This window comes from Crotalus tigris, unplaced genomic scaffold, assembly GCF_016545835.1.
Source record: "Crotalus tigris isolate CLP2741 ecotype Arizona unplaced genomic scaffold, ASM1654583v1 scf7180000019431.395589, whole genome shotgun sequence".
Taxonomy (NCBI): domain Eukaryota; kingdom Metazoa; phylum Chordata; class Lepidosauria; order Squamata; family Viperidae; genus Crotalus; species Crotalus tigris.
The window spans coordinates 125,435-151,123 of record NW_024097536.1 but is presented as its reverse complement, the minus strand read 5'-3'; the positions used below and the strand labels follow the sequence as shown (position 1 = coordinate 151,123).

The 25,689-nt window shown below is 43.5% G+C and overlaps 1 protein-coding gene across 1 annotated transcript; it reads left to right on the top strand.

The window, feature by feature from the left end:
• Nucleotides 1–5,776: 5,776 nt before the first annotated feature.
• Nucleotides 5,777–24,672, top strand: LAS1L (LAS1 like ribosome biogenesis factor). Its single transcript, XM_039362396.1, has 14 exons — nt 5,777–5,903; nt 8,866–9,107; nt 9,495–9,620; nt 11,030–11,099; nt 11,224–11,305; nt 11,907–12,092; nt 12,190–12,236; nt 13,992–14,101; nt 15,237–15,322; nt 16,487–16,693; nt 19,360–19,501; nt 21,353–21,732; nt 23,224–23,365; nt 24,341–24,672. The coding sequence occupies exons 2-14, from the start codon at nt 8,917–8,919 to the stop codon at nt 24,429–24,431; spliced, it is 1,860 nt and encodes a 619-aa protein (XP_039218330.1). The 5' UTR covers nt 5,777–5,903; nt 8,866–8,916; the 3' UTR covers nt 24,432–24,672.
• The last annotated feature ends 1,017 nt before the right edge of the window (nt 24,673–25,689 follow it).

The window sequence follows — 25,689 nt, the reverse complement described above, 5'->3', positions numbered from 1 at the left end:
CATTCCTCCGCAATCATATCCCTAGGACTGTGGGAAAGGGATTTCTGAAAATGTCATCTGCTATTGAGCCCATGCCTGGATCCAAAGCTTTCTCAAATTAAGCCCAGAAAATATTGAATCCAGAATTGAAGCTGTACTGAAATCCGCCCCCCCCCCCAGCCAAAAAAGATGATACAACACACATTTGACTAAAGTAGCTCTTTGTCAGAATTACTTTTTAAATATTTTATTGGAATTCAGATTTAAACTTTCTGGTGTTCTCTCTTTTCATGAATAAGGGATAATGAGCAAACAGGTAAGAACGTACAATTAGATTCCAATAGGTTGTAATTTATGTCTTATCCTCCAGAGTGAAACAGTTAATGTAGCGTTCAGATGCTCGGAGGGCAGAATGAGCTTTCTTGACATCTGGAACAAATTCCATGGCTTGGTTATCCCAGCCAGACACCCTTCCCTTTCATTCTTTAGTTCAGAGCAGGCCAAATGTAGAAAGGAAAAGTCTGGATTGTCAGGCCAAGCATGTTTTGTTGCATGTGCAATTAGTTTAGGCCCCAGCAACACTGCCATATTGTCTAAGCACTTGTGAATTTCTGCACGGAAGCACCAGTAGAAAGACAATGGTTTTATGTGTATTGTTGCAGTTGTGAAAGCAGGGCTTGGATAGAGACAGAGATCGAACAGGAAAGCAAATCTAATCCCGTTTTAGGCTTTTTCTTTGTGCAGTTTTTTTTTACTACAGTCATGATGTTCAATGATGTAGAGAGGAAGAAAAGGAGGGAGAGAGGGAGGAGGGAGAGAGAAAGAAAGAGAAAGAAAAAAGAAAGAAAGAGAGAGAAAGAAAGAGAGAGAGAGAAAGAGAGAGAGAGAGAGAGAAAAAAAGAGAAAGAAAAAGGAAGGAAGGAAGGAAGGAAGGAAGGAAGGAAGGAAGGAAGGAAGGAAGGAAAGATAGAAATATCCAGAGATGAAATATCTTGGAAGCTGTAATCTGCATCAAGAGTCTTTACACAAACAAATCCAGCCTTTATTTTCTTTTTTCGGAATCTCAGGTTAGTTTATGCAGCAGGATACGAGAGATCCTGGGTCCAAGGTCCCTTCCAGGTCTATTCTGTTGTACTGTCCCTTAACACAAAAGGGGCACCAGAGTCTACAACAGGAGCCACTTTTTCACTGAGCGGGCTGGCCGAATCGACTCAACTCCTTTCAACGCTCTGAACCGAAGCAAAGCAATTCAGTCCCAGCCGGCGTGACCAAGACAGAGAAAAGAATACTTCATTGCACAGACCAGATTCATGAGTAGGTTTAAACTGGTGAATTATAAACAGAAAGACTCTGGAATAAATCTGATTGATAGTGTTTCAGGAGGAGTGACTTTTCTTCAATCTGAAATAGCGTTGTGCTGCAACAATGCAGCATGCGCACACAGATTGCATCTTTCTCTCTCTCTCTCTCTCTCTCTCTCTCTCTCTCTCTCTCTCTCTCTCTCTCTCTCTTTCTCTCTCTCTCTCTCTGTGTGTGTCTGTGTGTGTGTGTGGGCATGTAGGGAAGGAAGGAGAGAGGGAGAAAAAAAAATCAATTTTAAGCACAGAAAAGGGCTGCAAGCTTAAATGTGCAGATCAGACCTTGATTTAAGGGTGCACCACCAGCTGTTGCCTTGCAAAGCTTATATACTGATCCAATCAGCAATAATAGCAAATTTAATAACATTCCACTCCAGAAATTGCTGCGCCCGTCCAATGTGTGATGCTTCTGTGGACAATGCAGGCCCTCTGCTGTCTGATTACCACATTGCCACAGTACCAATGTGGTTCACCAGTGCACAGAAAGATGATCTGCTGTTTAGAATAAAATGGATCTGGAAGGGACGTTGAAGGTCTTCTAATCCAACCTGCTCAAGCAGGAGACTCTGTACCATTTCAGACAAATGGCTGTCCAGTCTTTTCTTAAAAACCTCCAGTGATGGAGCACCCATGACATCTAAAGGCAAGCTGTTCCACTGGTTAATTGTTTTCACTGTTAGGAAGTTTCTCCTTAATTCCAGGTTGCTTCCCTCCTTGATTAGTTTCCATCCGTCGTTTCTTGTCTTGCCTTCTGGTGCTTTGGAAAATAGCTTGACTCCCTCTTCTTTGTGGCAGCCCTCAAATACTGGAACACTGCTATCATGTCCCCCCTAGTTCTTCATTTCTCTAGACTGGCCATATCCAATTCCTGCAACCATTCTTCATATGTTTTTGTCTCCAGGCTTTTAATCATCTTGGTTGCTCTTCTCCATACTTCTTCCAAACATCTTTTCTGTAGTGTGGTGACCAAAACTAGATCTACAGATCTTAAGCTACAAACTTTACTGGTGTTTTGTAGCGGTCTCCATAACCGTTTCTTTCTTGACAATATTTGTGATGTGCTTTTCACTATTAAAAATACAACTCCAAAGCTGGGATTCCGTCCAGATTAAAAGCACTCAAACCTTGTAAAGTTAGGGCAGACTGAAACAGCTCTATGGGAAACATAAAGCAACAATAACAGCTAACTGAAGGATGCTCAAATCCAACAGGGGAGCAGGGAAGTTTCCAACTGTTCCTAAAGTTGCAAGGTTTGTAGTTGACCAGGGAAGGAATGATGCAAAGCAGGTCTATCAAAAATTGTCCAAAAACAAGTTTTTTTTTTTTTTGAAAACTTGCCCCATCAGGGAACTTATATGTGGTGCTGTCCATGGTGCTGTTTAAACCCGGTTGTTTTGTTGCAGACGTTTCATTACCCAACTAGGTAACCTTAGTGCGACTGGCTGCGGTTTTCTCCTTGATACGTCTTTGATTAGAGAACCACCAAATTAAAGAACTACCTAATTAGGAAGCTACTTGATAAAGGAACTTTAGCTGTGGAGTCCTGTGTGCTCTCTGAGCTGGTTATTTATTACCCAATTAATGCTAGTCAATTTTGAATTTGTTCTCTCTTTATATACAGAACTGTTGGTGGGGGTTTGCTTTTCTCCTTGGTAGGTCCTTGATTATGGTATTGATGTAGGAAAAGAGCTCCACGAAATCAAATGTCTGAAATGACCCTGGCAGGAATCAAAAGCTTCAAAAAATGGAAGTTCCATGCAGGCTGGTCCAGGGCTTCCATCCGAATGACTGAAGTCACATTGTACTGTTGCAATGTTCCATTCTTTTGTGCATCTGTATGATGTCACAATGCTCATACAGTCCATTTAGTCCTGTATACCCCCTCCCTTGCAAGCCCCTATGGATGCAGCTTAAATCTTCTTGCCTCTGGCCTCTAGCAAAGGATAACAATTCAGAAAGGAGGGCAATTTGGAAATAAACCTCCATTTGGTTATCCATGACAGATACTCGTAGATACAGAACTTTTATTACACACATTAGAAAACTACAACATGACATGACTTTTCAACATAATCGCCATTCAAATTGAGGCACTTGTCATAGCGTCTTACAAGTTTGAAATGCCTTGGTAGGAGTCACTCAGCGCCAAATCTGGGCTATAGGGTGGGGTGATCAAAAACATCCCAAGGGAACTGTTTCAAAAGTTCTCGGGTGCGTCTAGCAGTTTGCGGGCGAGCATTATATCGTGACCCAATGCCACACCGGAAGTGGTGCCATAGAAAATCCCGCCAAATGTGAAGATGCCAAAGGAGTAACTCCTCGTGAAGTTCATGGAGTGTGGTTCAACCATCCATTCAGACGTCTGCTGTGAAACATTTCAAAAAATCACAACGAGCATCCATAACAAGCGTCGAGGAATGCTGATTTCCGGTGTGGTGTTGTTTCACAATAATGCTTACTCGCACACCGCTACACACAGTGGTGGGATTCAGATATGTGAACAACCGGTTCTCGGTGTGGATGCTGCTTCCAGAAGTCCATTCTGGGCCTGGGCAACAAAAAATTAGCTACCCGTTCTGCCGAAGTGGTGCAAACCGGCTGAATCCCACCACTGACTACACACAGCCAAGAATTTTTGAAGCAGTTCCGTTGGGATGTTTTTGATCACATGCACCCCCCATAGCCCAGATTTGGTGCCAAGCGATGACTACTAAGGAATTACAAATCTTGCAAGATGTTATGACAAGTGCCTCAGTTTGAATGGTGATTATGATGAAAAGTAATGTAATATTATAGTTTTCTAATGTAGTATAATAAAAACTCTTTATCTGCTAGTGTCTGTCATTGATAACCAAACAGAGGTTTATTTCCAAATTGCCCTCATACATATAAATTTTTTAAAAATGCTTTTATTTTGCATTTACAAGTAGTCCTCCACTTACGACTACAATTGAGACTGGGATTTGGTCACTAAGCAAAGCAGTCATTAAACAAGTCATCAGACCCAATTTTATGACATTTACAGAGGTCATTAAGTGAATAAGACCGTCGTGAACCAAATCCGGTTTCCCCAGATTTCGTTACAAATTGCAATCATGTGACTACAGATGTTGCACAGTTGGTAAACGTGGGTTGCTAAGCACCCAAATTGTGATCACGTGACTGCAGAGGAGATGTGATAGTCATGAGTTTAAGGATGGGTGATAAGTCATTTTTTCCAAGCCAGTCATAACTTCGATTCATTGTTAAATCAACAGCCGTAAGTTGAGGACAACCTGTATTCTGTTTTGTGTCTATTAAGTAACTAAGAAAAAGAACACACGAAATTATAAAAGAAAAAAAATGAAAAGCATATATGATATATATCTACAAATATACTGTACACATATCAATAATGAAGTCATAATTCATCACAGTTATCTGTCACTCATCTATATTAGTCAGTTCTGCAACCCACAGAATGATTGGAGTTATAAGTTTATCTTTTCAATCAATGCTGAACAATACGTTATTTGAGTCTATTTTCTTTGTCCAGGACTCAACTCCCATATGATAAATTTCAAAAGAATATAAATATCTGAAAATATTAAATCCTAAGCCGGAATCCATGAAATTGCTTCTTACTGAAATAGGACAATATGTTAAAAATAAAGCATTACTTTCACTGCACCTTCAACAGCATAAACATAGTGAGATCATTTCTGAAACACTGTTATTATTTCTCTGGAAAAAAGATGTGATCTAAAAATCTTTTTTCTTTTTAATTTAAAAATCTCTCTTTTATTGGATGAGTAAAACCTGCAAGCAAAACACAGAAGCAAACAAGAAGACACATAGACATACTTAAAAGCGTTTTGAGGAAAAAAATAGAAAAAGCAAAAGAAAGCGAATAATTATCACATAATATTTGCCAGACTTTGACATCAAATCCATCTAATCAGCTCATTCTGAATGTGTTGGTTTATTTGCACTAATGTTTATGGGTTTTATAGTACGTTATTTTCTGTGCGTGCGTGTCTCGCCTGCTATATCATATGCAATCCTGTATGCAATATAATATGTACAAATATACAATAAATACAAAATATAATACATAGATAACGTAACGTAACCTAATTCTCCTGCTTGAGCTGGACTAGAAGACCTCTAAGGTCCCTTCCAGCTTTATTCTATTCTAATATAGATATAGTAAGACAATATTCTACTACGCTGGCAGAAGAGGGTTTACCTCTAGGCCAGAGGGGGCGCTCGCTGGCCCTGAAACAACCGGAAGCCCGTATCCTGAGGGCGATCTATGCATCGCGCCCACCGTCACCAACTTCCGCTTCCACTCTTGCACATCCCGCCTCGCGTCCTCCCCGATTGGTTCCTTTCCTCCTCCTCCCGATGGGGATTGGCTACTTTCCCATCCCGCCCCGCCCCAGCACCGCCTCCTTCCCGCGGGAAGCTGCCGTCGCTGGCTTCGGGTCGGCGGTTGCCGGGCGCTCTTTGTCCGGAAAAGACGGCGGGCGATCGGGCTTGGTGCCCACGCCTGGCGCTGGACGGAAGGGGGATCACCCGAAGCAGGCACGTGCGGATGGGGGTGTGTGGCCAGGGAGGTTTTCCGTAAGGAGATGCGGGTTGGGTCTCTCCGGGCACGTTTGAAGGCGTGTTCGACACGGGTTTGTGTCTGCTGGGCATGCGTGAAATACATCATCATCATCATCATCCATAATAATAGTGTTTTCCAAATCTGGTCTCTTTTAAGATGCGCGGACTTCAACTCCCAGCTGGCTGGGGAATTCTGGGAGTTGAAGTCCGCCCATCTTAAAAGTGGCCGGGTTGGGGTTTTTGGGGGGGGGGAAGGGGGGAAGACTGATAATATTTCACCCAACTTTTCTACAACCTGCTGCCTTTCAGATTGGCTGGGCTGTCCTTCCTCTCCTTTCATTGGTGCTCTCAGTTTTTGTCCATTCATTCATTCATTTTTTTTGTTTGTTTTTGTTTTATTTACTATATAAAATACAAAGAAAAAATTAGAAATAGAAGATTAAGGGAGGGAAAAGGAAAGGGGAAGAGGAGGTGTCAGAAATAAGGGAAAGGGGAAAAAAAGGTGTTGACTTCCCACTCTTTGTAGCACAGTACAAAGTAAAAAGCACTCTAGCCTCAACTGTTTTGTTTTTACACTTTATTATATCACTAGCCATTTCTATAACCGGAAATCTGTCTAGTCGACAAAACCCTATCTAATGGGCCATTCATTCATTCATTCATTCATTTGTTAATTAAATTTTTATGCCATCCATCTCCCCTGAAAAGTGAGTTTGGGTGGCTTATAGGTTCCAGATCCATGAGTTTTGCTGCAGGGAGGGCCAAATCTGTGCACCTGGGGCAGGAACAGGGCAGTGTTAGGGCCAAGGGCTAGAGAAGAAGATGGTGACCGTGCGTGAATGTTGCTTCTTGTTTCTTCGTAGTTTGAAGAATGTTCCATGGCTTCATTGTCTTGCCTTCCGGTGCTTTGGCAAAGAAGAGGGGGGGGGGGTTGACCTATTTTCCAAAGCACCAGAAGGCAAAACAAGAAGCAATGGAGGGAAACTAATCAAGCAGAGAAGCAACTAAGACATTTCCTGACAGTGAGAACAATTAACCTGAAGCACCAGAAGGCAAGACAAATGGATGGAAACTAATCAAAGGAGAGAAGCAACCTACAAACTAAGAAGAAATTTCCTAGTAGTAAGAAAAATCAACCGGCGGAAGGGCTTGCCTTCAGAAATCGTGGATGCTTCAATACTGGAGGCTTTTTTAAAAAAAAGAGCCTGCACAGCCACTTGGCTGAAATGGTATAGGACACAGGTCAGCAACCTGTGACTCCGGAGTCGCATGTGGCTCTTTGAGCCTTCCCCTGTGGCTCCCAGCCTCTTCTGCCATTTGCAGAGAGACAGAGAGAGGCACTTGCCTTCCCTTCTCTCTCTCTCTCTCTCTCTCTCTCTCTCTCTCTCTGTGTGTGTGTGTGTGTGTAAAAAAGAGAGGGGACTCACGGTGGTCTCCAAGGGGCTGAAAAGCTTATTGGGCGGAGCTCCTCCCTTTGCTGCAGCAGGAAGCAGGAAGGGCAGGAGAGAGCTAGCTAGCCCAGCTATGCTGACTCAGGAATTCTGGGAGTTGAAGTCCATGAGTCATAAAAGAGGCAAGTTTGCCTACCCCTGAGCTAGCCCAATAAAGAATGTGTGTCAGCTTGTTGGAGAACAGCTTGAAGCCAGCTTGCCAGGTGAGCAGAAGATCGGAGAGAGGGAGAAGGGAGAAAAAGAGAGAGAGAGAGAGGAAAGGGAGAGAAAGAGACAGAGAGTCTTTTGACATCTAAAATGAAGATAACACTGCATATATCCTTTTTTACCTTTATGATACATATATATATATATAATAAAGGTAAAAAAGGATAGATGCAGTGTTATCTTCATTTTAGATATCAAAAGGGTTTTGCAGCTCCCAGTGTTTTGTTTTCAGTGGGAAACAGGTCCAAGTGGCTCTTTGAGTGTTTTGGGTTGCGTACCCCTGGTATAGGAGCTCCTGCTTGAGCAGGGGGTTGGACTACAAGACCTCCAAGGTCCCTTCCAACTTTGTTATTCTGTTTATTGATGGTGTGCCAGAAGAGTTTTGCAGAGGGGGCCACTCACCCAGATGATTCAGAGGCCATGAAATGGTTGGTTCAATTGTTGTCACCAAGGGTGGTGAGGATTTACTGGGTTTTGTATTGGGGTTTTATTTCTGTAAACCGCCCAGCGTCACAGTGAGTGAGTAAGGTAGCTCCATTTTATTTATTTATTTTACATCTCAATGTTGCTATTTTCATAAATAAGGCAGCGAACATTCAATACACCTTCCTCCTCCTATTTTCCCGACAACAACAATCTTGTGAGGTGGGTTGGGCTGAGAGGGAGGGAGGGACTGCCCCCAAAATATATTTTCTCAGTGAGAAATAAGTAAGTATGAGAACATATTGTTGGGAAAGATGAGGGCGCTGATCATCAGCAAGACAGAGCATGGGGAAGTCTCGGTCGGTTTTACTTTAAAGATTGCTCTTGGAGTTAAATACAGGTAGTCCTCAACGTACGACCACAACTGAGCCCAAAATTTCCACCGCTAAGCAAGACAGTTGTGAAGTGAGTTTTGCCCCATTTTACGACCTTTACTTGACACAGTTGCTAAGTGGATCACTGCCACTGTTAAATCAGTAACACGGTTGTTTAAGTGAATCTGGCTTCCCTCATTGACTTTGCTTGTCGGAAGGTCCCAAAAGGGAATCACGTGATCCCGGGGCACGGCAACCGTCATGAATACATGCCAGTTGCCAAGCATCCAAATTTTGATCCCGTGACCCTGGGGGATGCTGCAACGGTTGCTAAGCGTGAGAACGGTCATTGGTCGCTTTTTTCAGCTCCATTGTAAGTTCGAACAGTCGTTAAACGAACGGATGTAAGTGGAGGACTACTTGTAGAGCACTTGGGAATGAGTTGGTGGGGGGTTTAATCTGTGGCTGGCTTGCTTCCTTTAGATCTGCAGCGCTGGATTCCAGGGAGCCGAAGAAGGGCAGGGCTACAGCAACATGGCCAGCAAGCCCAGAGATCCAAAGCCAGGATGGAAACTGGCAGCCAAGACACCCCGGCTGAAGAGACCGTGGAATGTGGTTCCTTGGCAGAGCAAGGCCGAGTGGGACCAAGTGATGGTGGGGCTGTACTGTGAGGACTGCCAGACACAACGAGATGCACTGGACAGAGTGTCTGTCTGGAAGAGCAGGTGAGAAGGAAGGTGGGCAGAAAACGGTAGCCACGATTGAGGAGTTTCTGTTCGCTCAGCACCCTAAGATAAGTTAATGACCCAGTAGACACTTATGCATGTGTGTGTGTGTGTGTATGTGTTTTCTGAGGTTTTCGCGGGAGTTTGTATGTAGGTCTTTGGTTATTCGGGTTTTCTCCCGCGTAAAATTGGAAGTGTCTTGACGACGTTTCGACGAAGTCCCATTCGTCATCTTCAGGCTGGTGTTTTCAGCTTCGTGCTTCTGCAGTTGATGTTCTCCTTAAGGATGCTTGTAATCTTGAAAGGTGTTCTAGGTCAGCCATAGAAGGTAGGTAAATGACTGGGTAGAGAAGATCATAATATTACTGTGTTTAACTCTGAAACTAGGTTTGGGTCCAAGATGCCTTTAGCCGTGGAATGCACTGCCGATCTGATCCGCTGTAAGCTCCTAGATGCCTCTGGAGTTCTGAAATCCCACGAATTGATCCTGACCTATGGCCTGGCACTGGTGAGGTAAGAGTTGTGAGAAAGAGGGAACAAGCTTCTTACAGAAGCTGCGGTGTAAGGTTTACTGGAGGGCCTAAGAAAGAGATAGAGTTTTTAATATATAGAAGAGAGCTGGAAGGGACCTTGGAGGTCTTCTAGTCCAGCCCTACCCCCCCTTAAGCAGACAAATGTTTGTCCAATGTCTGCTTATAAACCTCCAGTGATGGAGCACCCAGAACTTCTGGAGGCAGGTTGTTCCACTGGCTAATTGCTCTAACTGTCAGGAAATTTCTCCTTAGTTCTAGGTTGCTTCTCTCCTTGATTAGTTTCCATCCATTGCTTCTTGTCCTGCCTTCAGGCGCTTTGGAGAAAAGCTTGACTCCCTCTTCTTTGTGGCAGCCCCTGAGATATTGGAACACTGCCATCATGTCACTGATGCTTCTTGACTCTTGGTCACAGAAATGTTTAAAAAAATAAATGAAAAGAAAGATTCAAAAAATGACAAGAAGTGAATGAAAAAAAGAAACAAACCCACACCATCCAAGGGATTTCAATCTTGCCAAAGGCTTGAATAAAGAGCCAGGTCTTCAAGCCCCTTCAAAGCACCAAAACATGGGACCCTCCAGATCTTGGGGGGGGGGGAACCTCATTCTAGAGGGCAGGCATACTTCTGGGCTCCCAAGAGTTGACATTGTTTAATTGAAGGAACTTGGAGCATGCCAACCACGCAATTAGCCAAGAAGACACTGTGGGAGACTTGCAGCCCCTCGAGTAACTAGCTCCTATGTCATGGGCCATATTCAACAGTCAGTTTCAAGGTAATGGCTGAAGGCTGGGGGAATGAGAAAAGCACATCTTCCTTCCCCTGTCCTGACCACTTTCTACAGAGGGATGATTGAGAGCATCCTGTCATACAGCATCACAGTCTGGTTTGGAGGCATCCCTGCTTCAGATAGGAAGGCGGTGCAGAGTGGTGAGGATGGCCGAAAAGATTATTGGCAGTTCACTCCCTTCTGTCCAGGACATGGCAGAGAAGCTTTGCTTGAGCAGGATCCATAAGATTATCTGGGACACTACACAACCTCTTCACGACCTGTTTTCCTTGTTACCTTCTGGGAGGAGGCTTCATGGTATCCATAGCAGAACATTCAGATTCAGCCATAGTTTCATTTCATACAGCATTAACCTTGCAAACTCTCAAGCTTTCTCCTTCCGTTATATATTCAAGAGGGAAAGTATTTAATATTTATTTGCTACATATATGTAGGGGTGTGGGTATATACATATGTTGTACATAGTATGTTTAGGTGTGTATCATGTATGTGTTTCACTTTGAAACTAAATTTCATTTTTGAATGGGTTTGATTCAGGCTCAGATTATATTCTCAAAGCAAAACAGTTTCCCTGAAATTGTTCAACATTTCTATCATCCACAGGTTTGTGAATCTCATCACAGAGCGGAGGCAGAAGATGGTTACCATTCCACTGAGGCACCTAGCTAAAGAGGTAAAAGAGGTTTGAGTTTATTAACTTAAAACAATTGCCCTCATCAGTGGTATTTCAAGCATATGTTGCTAAGATGCCTTGCTTCCCCCTCTGATTTTAATAATCATTTGTTTCCTGCTCCAAGCTGAACATCCCAATCTGGATTGTGGACCTCCGTCATGACTTGACCCACGGCACCCTTCCCCAGCTGGTGACCTGCCGAAAAGGTAAGAGTGTTATTTTTTTTTATTCTGGTGAAGTCACCATAGTGGAGCAATGGTTAGGTTGCAGGCCAACTCTGCCCACTGCCAGCAGTTCGATCCTGACCGGCTCAAGGTTGACTCAGCCTTCCATCCTTTTGAGGTCGGTAAAATCAGGACCCAGATTGTTGGGGGCAAATATGCAATGGGATTTTTTTTTCCAAGAGGGAGGAGGAGGAGGAGGAGGAGGAGGAGGAGGAAGAGGAAGAAGAAGAAGAAGAAGAAGAAGAAGAAGAAGACATTTTGGTTCTTGGATGATGAAGCTTCTTGGATGAAAGGAGGAGGAAGAAAAGAAGAAGAAGAAGAAGAAGAAGAAGAAGAAGAAGAAGAAGAAGAAGAAGAAGAAGAAGAAGAAGAAGAAGAAGAAGAAGAAGAGGAGGAGGAGGAGGAGGAGGAGGAGGAGGAAGAGGAGGAGGAGGAGGAGGAAGACATTGTGGTTCTTGGATGAGAAGCGAAACTTCTTCTTCCTCAAGGGGAAAAAACAGTCCAGCTGCCTTTTGAAAAAGTTCCTCGGAGACAACTATTGCCGTGTCTGTTTTATAATGCTGCCATCCGTTCTTCTCTGCAGGTTGTGATACCGTGCTGGACTGGCTTCGGCGCTCATATTGGAGCTGCCAGCTGGGCAATAGCTTAGTCGAAGAAGGTGGGGAGGAAACGGAAGAATCGTCAGAAGCGGATGGCGAGGATGAGATGGACAGCAGTCAAGAAGATCCGGAGAAGACACTGGACGAGCAGAAACACCAGGAACTCTGTGGTGGGTGTGTTCAGATCTGTCTGTTCTTCCTTCTTTCTGCACTTCCCGTGGTTTCTAAAGACTTCTTTTATTTTTCCCCCAATTTCTCTTCCCCTAGGAAAAGTCAGAGATGTTTTGACCTCCTTTAAAAACCAGCAACTTGAGGTGAGCTGTGCAGATTCTTTATCAGACCACCAATTTTTTTTCCATTGGAAATTAATTAACTGTGAGTGAAAAAAAAATAAAGTATACATTCAAAATATTTTGCTTTGATTAAAAGGTTGTCCAGGTAGTCCTCGATGTACGACCACAATGGAGCCCCAACTTTATGTCGCTAAGCAAGACATTTCCTTAGTGACTTTTGCCCCGTTTTATGACCTTTTTGGCCACAGCTGCTAAGCGAATCTCGGCAGTCGTTAAGTTAAATGTTTGTTAAATTAATCTGGTGTGTCCCTTGACTTTACTTGTCGGAAGGTCTCCAAAGGGGGGGATCACATGATCCCGGGACGCTGCAATCGTCACGAATCAGTTGCTAAGCATCCGAATGTTGATCGTCTGATCACGGGGATTTTACAACGGTCGTAAGCGTGAAAAACGGTCATAAGTCCCTTTTTTCAGCAGTGTTGTAACTTTGAACAGTCACTAAATGAACTGCTGTAAGTCGAGGAGTGACTGCAAATTTGGGCTTTCTGATGCAAGGACAAAGCAAAGTCTCCTGATTCATTCAATTCAACTTACAGCCGGTGGCTTAGCAACCATTCAAAATTCCAACCTACCTGAAAAAGGGGACTTACAACCTGGATCCGAAGTTCTTACTGTCACACAAACACACACCCACAGTCACATGACCGCACGTTGGGCGCTCAGCAACACAGCTGCCTCTATAGCTATTTGCAGTATCCCATGATTACATGACCATTTTTTTAATGGTGGTTTTGGTGCAAACCAGCACTTGCAGTTTGGGGCAAAACCACATCTATAGCAAGTAAGGGGATCCCACTTAACAACTATAGGCTAAAACATATAAGAAAAAGTTGCTGGAATTGGATATGTCTAGTCTAATGAAGAGAAGGACGAGGGGTGATAGGATAGCAGCCTTCCAATATCTCAGGGGCTGCCCCAAAGAAGAGGGAGTCAAGCTGTTCTCCAAGGCGCCTGAAGGCAGGACAAGAAGCATTGTATGGAAACTAATCAAGGAGAGAAGCAACCTGGAACTGAGGAGAAATTTCCTGACAGTGAGAACAATTAACCAGTGGAACAACCTGCCTCCAGAAGCGGTGAATGTTCCAACACTGGAGGTTTTAAGAAGAGACTGGACAGCCATTTGTCCAAAATTGTATAGGCTTTCCTGCCTGAGCAGGGGGTTGGACTTAATGATCTCCAAGGTCCCTTCCAACTTGATGATGATGATGTACATCTGCAGTAAGCCAACCTTAAAAACATCATTTCATGTCTTGATCACCAGGATCATAGGAAAAAAAGGTTATGATTTTCTTCTGTGCACCAACAGGTCAGATAGTGGAAGAATGGAACCAGATCTCTTCTTTGTCTTCTATTTGTAGGAGTAAATATACACAATTACTTCAATCTCTCTTTCTCCAGTTATACATGGTCTGTTTCACAAAACTTGTTAAACTTGCTATTTAGAACCAGATACATAAATATGGAGAAAATGTCACTTGTACATTTTCCAAATACAGATAGCAGTCTTCCAATATCTCAGGGGCTGCCCCAAAGAAGGGAGTCAAGCTATTCTCCAAAGCCCCTGAAGGCAGGACAAGAAGCAACGGGTGGAAACGAATCAAGGAGAGAAGCAACCTAGAACTGAGGAGAAACTTCCTGACAGAGAGAACAATTAACCAGTGGAACCATCTGCCAGGTTGTGCTTCTTGATGTGCTTCTTCTTCATTCTTGCCTTAGGTCCTCCGACAGCAGCCAGATGTCAACCAGGCCTGCAAACTTTGGACCACAGCTACTTCAGAGGTGGAGTGGGTCGTGGCCCAGATGAAAGATTTATTACAAGAAAACAGGTATGTGGATTTCAGCTTCCAGAATTCCTGAGTCAGTCATAACCATCTCCCTTGTGGGTTTTTTTTTTAACCTCCCTGCAAGTAAAAAAAAACCTACTGAAATAAGAAGAAAGTCTCGTTGTGTCTTCTTTTGTGCTGTTTTTCTTTCCTTTTTTTAAAAAATATGAGATTTAGAGAGTGCTGACTGAAGCAGTAGAGGCGGTTTTATCCTCAAAGCCTGGATGTCCATATAAGAAGAAGTAGGCTTTATTTAAGGCTAGGTTTTTAGAAGTCTGTTTCTTCTTGGGGATTTTTTTTTCCTTATAAATACATATTTCAGATTTTAGGATCGGTTGGAAAGCACTTAGGAGCAATTCTCTGTAGAGTAGAAATGCAGCCAAACCACGTGCAGGGTTGCATCAATGAAATGGAAGAGAGCAGAGGAGGCATTAGAAACCCAGCCTGTAAGACTGAACATGTCATTGAGTTTCGCCTCATTTTACAGCCTCTTTTGCTGTGGTCATTAAACAAATCACAGTTTGTTAAATCGCTTAACAGTCATCGGGCATGTCTCATTGACTTTGTTTGTTGGAAGCTGTGGGAAGGTGATTGCATGAGTGCCTGTAGAAGAGGGAGGACCAAATCAACAGAAATTACCAAATACACCCCAGACTTAACAATTGTCAATTAAAAAATCCCAAATGTCTGGATGGTGGATGTGGCAATATCTAGAGGCAGCAGAACAGAAGAGACAGGACTGGACAAGATAACAAAATGCCAAGACCTGCAAATAGGAAGAGAACAACTGTGGCAAAAGAAAGCAAAGGCAATGCCAATAGTGATAGGCATCTTGGGTGCGATCCCAAAACATCTTGATCAACACTTGAACACTGTCGGCATTGACAAAATCACCATCGGTCAATTTCAAAAGGCAGCTTCACTTGGAACAGCTTAAATCCTGTGAGGGTACCTTTAATATCATTAAACAACGACATCTTCCTATCTCAGGTCCTTGGGAAGGACTCCATAGATAGACAAAAATCCAGTCTGAACATCTGGCTGATTGTGTGATAAGCCATAATAATAATGAGAGAGGGAATAAAAGGGGGCTTGGACAATACTGGACAATACTGACTGGACTTTACAATTCCTATAGGGAAGTTGTGGCTAAGACATTGCTTGAAGGAGGCTTCCTCATTCCCACTGCTGACACTTTGCAGATCTTGAATATTCATCCTCAAGGTTGGTATACCGAGTTGTTTTTTTTTTTCCCCCTTGGTTGAACAAGCAAAGTTCTTCAACCATTGGCTGTTCAAAATCTGTGCAGATCACCCGCACTGGATCCTGGCAATCGATTTAATTGTCTGGGCAGTGTTGCCATTCCATTCAAACACTCAAAAGCGATTACTTGGTTAAGGTAAAAACCAAAGCCACGAAACGTCAAATAGGTAGGATTTCCGGGGCTAAAAAGAAGAGGTTTTAACTGGTTATTTTAAAGATACGGGTTTTCATTTTAATTTAATCGACTGAAACTACCGAAGGCTGTTTACTACATGCCAGATCAGCAAGACCCTGAAAAATTCCTGTTGCAGGTTTTAACCTTCAGGCAGAGAGACTCATGGTCCCTTTGATAACATCTCAATTACTAGGGGATTAGGGGACTGGAGGCTAAAACATATTAAAGATTGCTGGTGAATTTTATTTTATGATAAGGTTAAATATTGGGAAAACCAAGACTGCATGGTATAGGGAAAGAAACTCAAATGCTACTGATTAATCCCATGAAAGAAGTAACTATCTAACAAACTCCTTCTCAAAGATGATCAGGGGGCTGGAGGCTAAAACATATAAGGAACGGTTGCTGGAATTGGGTATGTCTAGTTTAGTGAAGAGAAGGACGAGGGGGGACGTGATAGCAGTGCTCCAGTATCTCAGGGGCTGCCACAAAGAAGAGGGAGTCAAGCTATTTCCCTGAAGGCAGGACAAGAAGCAATGGATGGAAACTAATCAGGGAGAGAAGCAACCTGGAACTAAGGAGAAACTTCCTGACAGTTAGAACAATTAACCAGTGGAACAACTTGCCTCCAGAAGTGGTGAATGCTCCAACACTGGAAGTTTTTAACAAGAGATTGGACAGCCATTTGTCTGAAATGGTATAGGGTTTCCTGTCTGAGCAGGGGTTTGGACTAGATGACCTCCAAGGTCCCTCCCAACTTTATTATTATTATTATTATTAATAATAATAATAATAGAAAGAAACTATGATCTGTAGCGAAAAATGAGTTCATATCAGTGAATGATTCAAAAATTCAAAGAGGACTGGGTATTGTTGCTCCTATATAATACTCGGTTTTTACAATTATTTTTCTTCCCTGCTCTTCTTCTGCCTTGTCGTTCGGAGTGCAGAAACTCACAAGTGGGATTTCAAAATCCCTCGAGCCGTTCTTCGTTTCTGGCAGCCCCTGTTGGGAAGTTTGCACTCCAGACATTTCACTCAGACTCTGCTGGAGAAAATGTTTCATGATTTGAAAGCCCACGCAAGGATCTCGTCACTTCGGTCTCAGTACCTCATCAACTGGATCACAAAAATTCTGAAGGCTAACTTGCGAGTTAGTAAGTATTGGGACGTGTTCGGACAAGATTTAAGATTTGGCATTATTCTCTTTATCGGTGTGGGGGCTGATGAAAAACACAACTGGGGGGGGGGACTAGTCAAGTTTTCCCGCAGATTTTTTTGACATGGCCTTTCATGGAATCTCCGCAAAAGAAATACTGGAAAAGCTCAAAATTGCAACTGAGGCGTGAATACCAGGTTGGTTTTTAAAATTATTATTATTATTATTAAAAAAGCATGTCAGCTAATTTGGAAAAATCATTAGCAGAAAAACAGGTTGCGTGTTGCTCCAGTGAAAGGTTTTGTGTTCTGCAAATATATATATATATTTGTCCTCACTTATCAAATGCATGAAAATACTAAAACTTAAAAGTAAATTGCAATTTAGCAAAGATGTAAGATACCAGCCTTACTAAGACAGCAATCGAGCAAAGGGTGCATTAAGCACCAGTACACTTTGTGAATATGTTTGTGGTATTATCTTTTTATCACATTTGTGAAGCAGGCTGTGTTCTGAAAGCTTGTCTTGAAAACAAGTTGACAACAGCTTTCCAGATTCGGTTGTGACCAGCAAGCGGTCTGTCCTTTGGCCACTGATTCAACATATTAAAAGAGAGCAAAGAAATGGTTGAGGCTATTGGCCAGCGATGTGCTTTGCAATGTCTCCTTTTCGTTGTTTGGGTTCCAGATAACTTTCCAGAATAAAAAAAAAAAGCCTTCACCAGAGCATCGCGCATCAGCTGATGGGTTGTTTTTTCTCCAAATTAACTGCTGTGCTTTTAAAAAATAAAAACCGGGCGTTAACGCCTCAGTTGCAATTGGGTTAGTTAAAGCTTTCCAACCCATCAGTTTCCTGATTGCTGCTTTGGCAATGTTACACAGGTAGTCCTCGATTTACAACAGTTCATTTAGTGACTGTTTTGAAGTTACGGCAGCACTGGAAAAAAAAGCCATTATGCCTTTTTCTCAGACTTAACCACCTGTGCAACATTCCCATGGTCTCATGATCAGAATTTGGACGCTCGGCAAATGACTCGTATTTATGACGGTCGCAGCGTCCCGGGGTCATGTGATCCCCTTTTGCGACCTTCTGACAGGCAAAATCAATGGGGAAGCCAGAAGAGGGAGTGAAGCTATTTTCCAAACTGGACAGCCATTTGTCCGAAATGGTATACGGTTTCCTGCCTGAGCAGGGGGTTGGACTAGATGACCTCCAAGGTCCCTTCCAACTTTATTTTTTTATTATTGTTGTTGTTGTGTTACTAGCCTAACAGCTTAATAACTGTGGCAAGAAAGGCCGTAAAATGGGGCCAAACTCACTCAACGAATGTCTCACTTAGCAACAGGAATTTGGGGCTCAATTGTGGTCGTACATTGAGGACTACCCGCATACACCAAAAGAGAGCAGGTTGAACTCTGCACATGCTTTGGGAAGCATCCGTTATTGTTCAGCCTAAGCTGCCAAGCCGTAAATAGCGATCATCTGTTTGTATCCAAACAAAAGTTGGACTTTCACAGCACGAGACTGAAGGGTTGAAGTCTAGTTGGATAGTTCAGTATGTTGTTGCCCGCACTCACCCAGTGCGGTTGTGTTGTGTGAACTCTAAACAACAGCCATGATTAACTGAAACATGAAAGTGAATGTCTATGGAGATTCTCAGTCCTCCAGGTCGTGGTTGTCCCAAAGATTTTTTTTCAAAAGGCAACAATGGACTGTCTTGTTTTTCCTTGAAGACGTTTCGCTTCTCATCCAAGAAGCTTCTTCAGTTCTGACTGAATGGTGGGGAATGGAAAGATTTATATTCCTTGCTGCTAACGACCAGATGACTGCGAGGGGTACAAATCCTTCCATTCCCCACCATTCAGTCAGAACAGAAGAAGCTTAAACATGGAATATGGCAATAAATGATAAATGAACCACAGAAATGAAATTTTAAAAAGGGACGATTAAAGTAAATCATTATAATGAAATATGGGATTTTATAAAATCAGTCTGGGTGGAAGGCAAAGGGAATAAACCTGCTCAAGAATTGAAATATATTGTACATTGTTAGTTGTTATACGAGAAGAAATATAGGTCATAAAAATGGTCTCCAGGGGTGTAGGTGCACTGTAGTATTTGTATTTTTATACTGTTTTTTTATTTAGATTTATATGTGTTATGTTTGCATTATTTGTAGTTGAATCAAATACAATTTAAAAAATTTAGAAAAAGAACTGGAGAAGCTTCTTGGATGAGAAGTGAAACGTCTTCAAGGAAAAACAAAAGAAAGTCCAGTGGTCTTTTGAAAACAGCACCTCTGGGGCCACAGTTAAAATGGCACGCAGAGAAGCAAAAAGGTTCAAAATTGGAGTTCCAGAAGTGATGAAAGTTAATTCAAGTGCGGGGTAGGAATACCAAACTGGACACGGATCCAGTGCATCGGCTTTGGCCAAATGACCTGCTCTGGTCTGTCTAACTAAACTCCCCTGCTCCCGTTTTATAGGCAGAACTGGGGTTCAAAAGTTGGGAAGTGACTCCGTGCAACACGAGAAGGCAACTGTGTTTGTGACATCTGAACTTCAACCTGTATCTTTTCCGCCTCTCATCTTCTCTTGAGTTTGGTAGTGAGAACCTTCCTTCTTGTTGTTGTTTTTTTCTTTCTTTCCATGATTCTGGATTAAGAAAAGAAGTTAAAGTCTTCCAAAGCCCAGAAGAAACGAAGATGCCTGAGATTATTTCACCACTACGTTTCGTTACAGTGGCTGAAGCTGCTCAGAGATTGCCTAGATGCGCCGTGCTGGGCAAGTCCTCACCTCCTGCATCTGTAAGTCCACGAGTGGAGTGGGTCTGGGGCCACAGGGTGGGCTTGGTGGTTCTGGGCCAGGGGGGAGTGAGAGGAAGGCAAGCGTTGGACCTCAGTTGCCTTTCACCGTTTCAAAGGCCCAAATTGAATTCCGGAAAGTCTTAGAAAAGGCTCATTTTTGAGAGTCCATCAGAGGAGTTTCAGTCAGTCAGTACTTCACCATTTTTTTTTTCAGTCGTTGGGCCACTCAAAAAAGGTTCAGAAAGTTTACGACGCTGAAAAAAGTGACTTATGACTGTTTTTCACGCTCGGGGCCATTACATCCCAATGATCACGTGATCAACGTTCAGGCGCTTGGCAACTGACTCATATTTATGACGGTCGCAGCGTCCCGGGATCACGTGATCCCCTTTGGCGACCTTTTGACAAGCAAAGTCAACGGGGGAGCCAGATTTACTTAACAACCACGTTACTAGCTTAACGGCTGCGGCGATTCCCTTAACAATTGTGACGAGAAAGGTGGTAAAATGAGGCAAAACGCACTTATTACCAAAGGTTTCACTTAGCAACCTACATTTTCAGCTCAATTGTGGTCATAAGCCAAGGACTACCTGTCATGGTTCCGACAGATGAAACTCTTCAAAGAACTCCGAGGCATTGTTTACCTTAAAGAATCTTTATTCGAGTAGCGTAGCATCGGCACGTACATGGGCAAAGCCAAAATCTGAATTCCCCTCTTCTGAGCACATAGTATCAAAGCACAATTCCCTCCTCTAATTAACAGTCATAAATCACATTCTCCAGTTAGTTTGAAATGCGGGCTTTCCCTCCCGGCCATTTCTTATCATCTTATTTCAATAACCTTGGTTCTTACCCTAGTTACAATTTATTCATTTAACTATATGATTATAGTCAACTCTACTTATTATAATTGTTTAGTAGTAATAGTAATAGTAGTAAAGTTGGAAGGGACCTTGGAGGTCATCTAGTCCAACCCCCTGCTCAGGCAGGAAACCCTACACCATTTCGGACAAATGGCTGTCCAGTCTCTTCTTAAAAACTTCCAGTGTTGGAGCATTTACTGTTCTGGAGGCAGGCTGTTCCACTGATTAATTGTTCTAACTGTCAGGAAGTTTCTCCTTAGTTCTAGGTTGCTTCTCTCCTTGATTAGTTTCCACCCGTTGCTTCTTGTCCTGCCTTCAGGTACTTTGGAAAATAGCTTGATTCCCTCTTCTTTATGGCAGTCCTTGAGATATTGGAATATGCTATCATGTCCCCCCTTGTCCTTCTCTTCGTTAAACTAGACCTACCCAATTCTAGCAACCGTTCCTTATATGTTTTAGCCTCCAGTCCCCTAATCATCTTTGTTGCTCTTCTCTGTACTCTTTCTAGAGTCTCAACATCTTTTTTACATCATGGTGACCAAAACTGGATGCAGTATTCCAAGTGTGGCCTTACCAAGGCCTTGAAGAGTGGTATTAATACTTCACGTGATCTTGATTCTATCCCTCTGTTAATGCAGCCTAGCACTGTGTTGGCCTTTTTGGCAGCTGTAGCACACTGCTGGCTCATATTTAAGTGATTGTCTACTAGGACTCCGAGGTCCCTCTCACAGTTACTACTATTGAGCATGGTGCCACCTATACTGTATATATATACAATATTGTTATGTCTAACTAAACTCCCATGCACATTCCTCCTTCTCCCCTCCCCCAGTATCATCTAATTCTAAGAGTAAAACATAAGAAGGAAAATAGCTGCATCTCCATATGCTGTCAAAGCAAGAACATCCGGTGTTAGCAGCATTGACGCTACCTGTACAAATCCGGTCTTCTTTCGCTTTTCTGCTCTTTCCCTTTTTTTGCTTGCCAGGATTCTGTTGAGCATGGAGCCCCCGTTGCCAGCTGAGGCTCAAGAGAAGCTCCTGTACCTGACCTCTATTTACACCCAAGAAGATGGCTCCTTACCCAGTTCTGGCTCCACACCGGACGTTTGCAAGCAGCCCATTTACACCGTGGAGAGCTTGCTGAAGCTCAATGCCGCTGCCGCCCACAAATTCTTGAAGAAGGCAGGGCGGATGGAGGTGTTGCCGGGATTGGTTAAAGAGAAAAGGTTGGCTGGGGAGGAGGAGGAGGAAGAAGAGATGGACACTCAGCCATCCTCACAGCAAGAACCTCTTTTCCTGGAAGACCCAGCGGTTTTGGCTGAAAGACGCAAGGCCCTGGAGGGCGGGCTCTGGCAAGTCGGCTCAGGTAAAACCTGGCTTCCAACCCGTTGGACTTGGCCAATTTAGCATGTTGAGGGCAAGAAATAGGCCTGAGCACTGCGTAGTTTATCTCTGGATGCCTTGTGTAATCCTGCGGTTGGAAGGAGCGGAACTAGAGGAATGGCGAAGGGCAGGAGGAAAGGAACGTAGAGCTTAGATGATAGTAATAACAATAAGTGTCTTTGGGTAATGAGATACCCCTTTTCATAGCACCTGTCTGTAGACTAGAGCAGGCATGTCCAACGTCTGCACAGGAGCTTCTGAACATGGTTAAACCACAAACCACCATTATTAGTTGAACTGAGTGAAGTAAACCGTAACTGGTGTGAAGTTAGATGGGAGCAGGGTTTCCACTCTGTTCAGTGCGTTCTTAGGAGGTAAAACAACATGGGTGAGTAAGCCTTGCCTACCTGCCTGCCTTCCCTCCCTCCCATCCTTTCTTTTTCTTTCCTTTTTTTGTTCCTTTTTTCATTTCTTTTTCTTTCTTTCCTTTACTTTTTTTTCTTTTCTTTCCTTTTCTTGACCCTTCCCATCCTCTTAAGACAGAGTTCCCCAACCTTTCCAGGTTGGCAGCCCAAAGCAGGGAGCAAAAGGGGATGATTTTGTGGGTGGGGCAGGCGCATGCGTGCGCAAGTGCCTGTGACGTTTGTGATGACACGTGAGTGGGGCCACAAACGCTTCATGGCACCACTCACGAATGGGGCCGTGCATGCTGGCGCAGACGCGCATGTGCTGTCTGGCCACTCACGCGGCCTGGTGGCAATTAGGGCGCGGCCCAGTAGTGGGCCCAGGCCCACAGTTGGGGACCCCTGCTCTAAGATCCAAGCTGCTATTGGACAAAAGGAGCTTGGGGGTGTGCCACTGATAACTTCCTATTGCTATGATATCTCTCGAGCAGTTACACATTTAGGTTTCCCAGTGATGTACAGCCTACGGTTGATCACCCAGGCTTCTAACCATATCTAGAAAACCTATTGTCAGTTCAGGCTTATCCCCAATTAGATTACTTGCAGGGCATCCTGTCTCCAACTGCCTGTGCTTGTTCTGTAATATCCAGCAGAGTTGGCGTGCTTTGGGTTCTTCTCTCAAATAAGTCACCTTAAACTGTGTAGCTTCTCTGTTGAGGACCTGCCATATGGAACATCACGTTCAGATGGCTGTGACTCCTCCTGTCCTTCCACACTGGGCACACCACGGATTCGATTGAAAAGGTTTGGTTCCAAGATGGGACCAAAGAGCAGAAGACCGAGGTGCCTTCAAGCAGCCTTTCCCATTTTCGAATTGGTATCAAGGCACTCTGGGAGTTGAAGTCCACAGGTCTAAAAGTTGCCAAGTTTGGACCCTCCTGCTCTAGATTGTTCCCTTTTGGCTCAGTGCAGTGTTTGAATTCAGCGCCTGTGAACCTCCTGGGTGAGCTCTATCCATCATTGGCTGTGCTTGGTCTTGCTAAAGTCTGTCCATTTTTTTCCCCCCACAGTTGAACTGAAATGGAGACATTTTCCCCTGGGAAAACTACCCGATCAAACGGATGATCCCGATACCCTGCTAGTGGATAACTATACCACGATATCGGCTCTTGATCAGCTGGAGAACGGAGACAGGAAAAATTCCAGCCACATGTGAGTATTGTCCTAGAGTTGGGGAAATGTCTATCGTTGGAGAAGAGTTAATGTTACCCCTTGGAGAAGGAAGGAGGCTGGGTCAATCCTGGCTGAATAATAGTGATTAATGAGGAAGGCCTGCCCTTTAACATTTGAGATGTCTCTAGGCAGGGGTTCCCAACTGGGGGTGCGAGACGATATTCTGTTGTTAGTGGCAAAGTCGTGTCCGACCCATCGGGACCCCATGGACAACGTTCCTCCAGGCCTTCCTGTCCTCTACCATCTTCTGGAGTCCATTGAAGCTCACGCCTCCTGCTTCAGTGACTCCATCCAGCCATCTCCTTCTCTGTCGTCCCCTTCTTCTCTTGCCCTCCATCTTTCCCAGCATTAGGCTCTTCTCCAGTGAGTCCTTCCTTCTCATTTGGTGGCCAAAGTACTTGAGTTTCAACTTCAGGATCTGGCCTTCTAAAGAGCAGTCGGGGTTATACATTTATACAGCTGTCCAACTCAAACACAACATCGGCAGCATACAACAAAAATAAACAAAAGAATCCTTGTTAAGAATAACCCGTGGGTAAAAATGGCTCTGATAAATTATTTATTTTTATGTAAAACATGTATCGAGCCGATCATTTGGACCTCACAGTCCCCAAATAAACTATGTCTATCTGCAATAAATTGTCGTTCAATCCGATTCAGGCCTGGATGGCTTCCACTTCTTTCAGTCTGAACTAAATAAACCAGATCAAATTTCCCTACTCCATGCTTTGCTTTTTTATGAGAATCTTCTAACTGTCCAAAATCTTCCTAAGGAAGCTCGGGTGACAGGAGCGAATGGGTCAGTTCCATTATATTTCAGGTGCCCCTCCATTTCCTGGAGGAGATGAGTCTTCCTTTTCGCCAGTTTTGGCCACGTGATGTAACCACACTTGGTGAAGTAATTGTGTGCCTTGGTCCTTTCACCTCATTGTGGTCCTGTTCTTTTTCCTACAGCTCATCAGAATGGTCTGGCTTTCTTACGGCGGGACTCTTATGGACCCAGAGTGAGCTTCATAAATTAAAGAGTGGGATTCAGCTTTTTTGAGCAGGAGATTCTACGCCAATGATACAACACAATGAGAGGTTTTCCTTGGCACTCCAGGAAAAGTGCCGTGCCTGCTCTTGGCAAAGTTCTTTGGGGGCAGCACAGCTACTTGTCCACCGTAGATCGTTCCTCCTGGACATTTAAGGGAAGCAGGCACACTTAATCCATCCAACAGATCTACCCGTTGCTTAAATTCATTTTTGTATTTTAATAAAATAATTAAATGTTTTAATATTTTTAATAGGTGCTTTTAATTTTTTTTAAAAAGCATGGGATCCATAAATTTGTATGGCGCATCATTGTTGCTGTGTTAGGTTCTCTTAAGATTTTAAGAAAAGCAACTTTAAAATACATACATCTTTATTCATCCCAGATCTGGATTTCAGAACACGTGTTAAGCTTATTGTGAAGGCATCTATGAGACTGCAAGTGGGTTTTCGCTTTGTTATTTTACAAAGAGGAAACAAACAAGCTGTTTTAGAACCTGAGCCAGCGGATCATTTATTGAATACACATGAATACCTGGATATAAAGCATCTCTACAAAGGGTGTTACACAGAAATCGGAACAATTCCAACGGTAAGGGAAAGTCCTAAGATAAGGATTGAATAAACATTCCTACCCAGACTGGTCCCTAGAAACTAAAGGTTCAAGCAGGCTAGATTGGTAAGCAGGTGAAGTGCTTGTCAGCATCCTCAAAAGACTCTGCAAGAACAGAGCACATCCACGGAGAAGCAGCAGCCTAGGAAAGATGATAAACAGACGCCAACCAAGAACAAACCCTATTCATTCAAAGATTGTGTTAGGGCTCTTGCAAAGCCACACAAGGTAGTTTACTTACTAACTAACTGGAGGGCACCACTGGGCGTGTCTTCTAACGAGGTCCAATGTGCTAAGCATTCCGTAGTTAGGTTATTTGTACTGTTTTCTCGCTCTTATTTGGCGACTCAGACTACAGCATTAAGTCAAGATGGCCATCCATCAGCAGAGCCACAAAAAAGTACGCCTGCACACCGATGGATGCTACTGGCAGAGGGGAAGAGGCATTGAACACAGTGGCAACAAGTGTATTCGCTCTGTGGTCAGTAACCACCAGGAAGTAACCGAGATAACTTCAGGCCACGTTAGGAACATCACTGGTTTGATAAGGAGATACTTTACAACCAACTGCATGCAAATACAGGTCAATGCAATATGCAAAAGCGTGAATTGTCTTGTAAAGGGGGGAAAAAACGGGGATCTCTCCCGAAAGCTGATG

Bases quoted from the DNA above. Each gene is read 5' to 3' on its own strand.
- LAS1L (XM_039362396.1), top strand. From the start codon at position 8,917: ATGGCCAGCAAGCCCAGAGATCCAAAGCCAGGATGGAAACTGGCAGCC. The intron at 11,100-11,223 runs GTAAAAGAGGTT...TCCTGCTCCAAG, and splicing joins TGAGGCACCTAGCTAAAGAG to CTGAACATCCCAATCTGGAT. The intron at 23,366-24,340 runs GTGAGTATTGTC...TTTTTCCTACAG, and splicing joins AGGAAAAATTCCAGCCACAT to CTCATCAGAATGGTCTGGCT.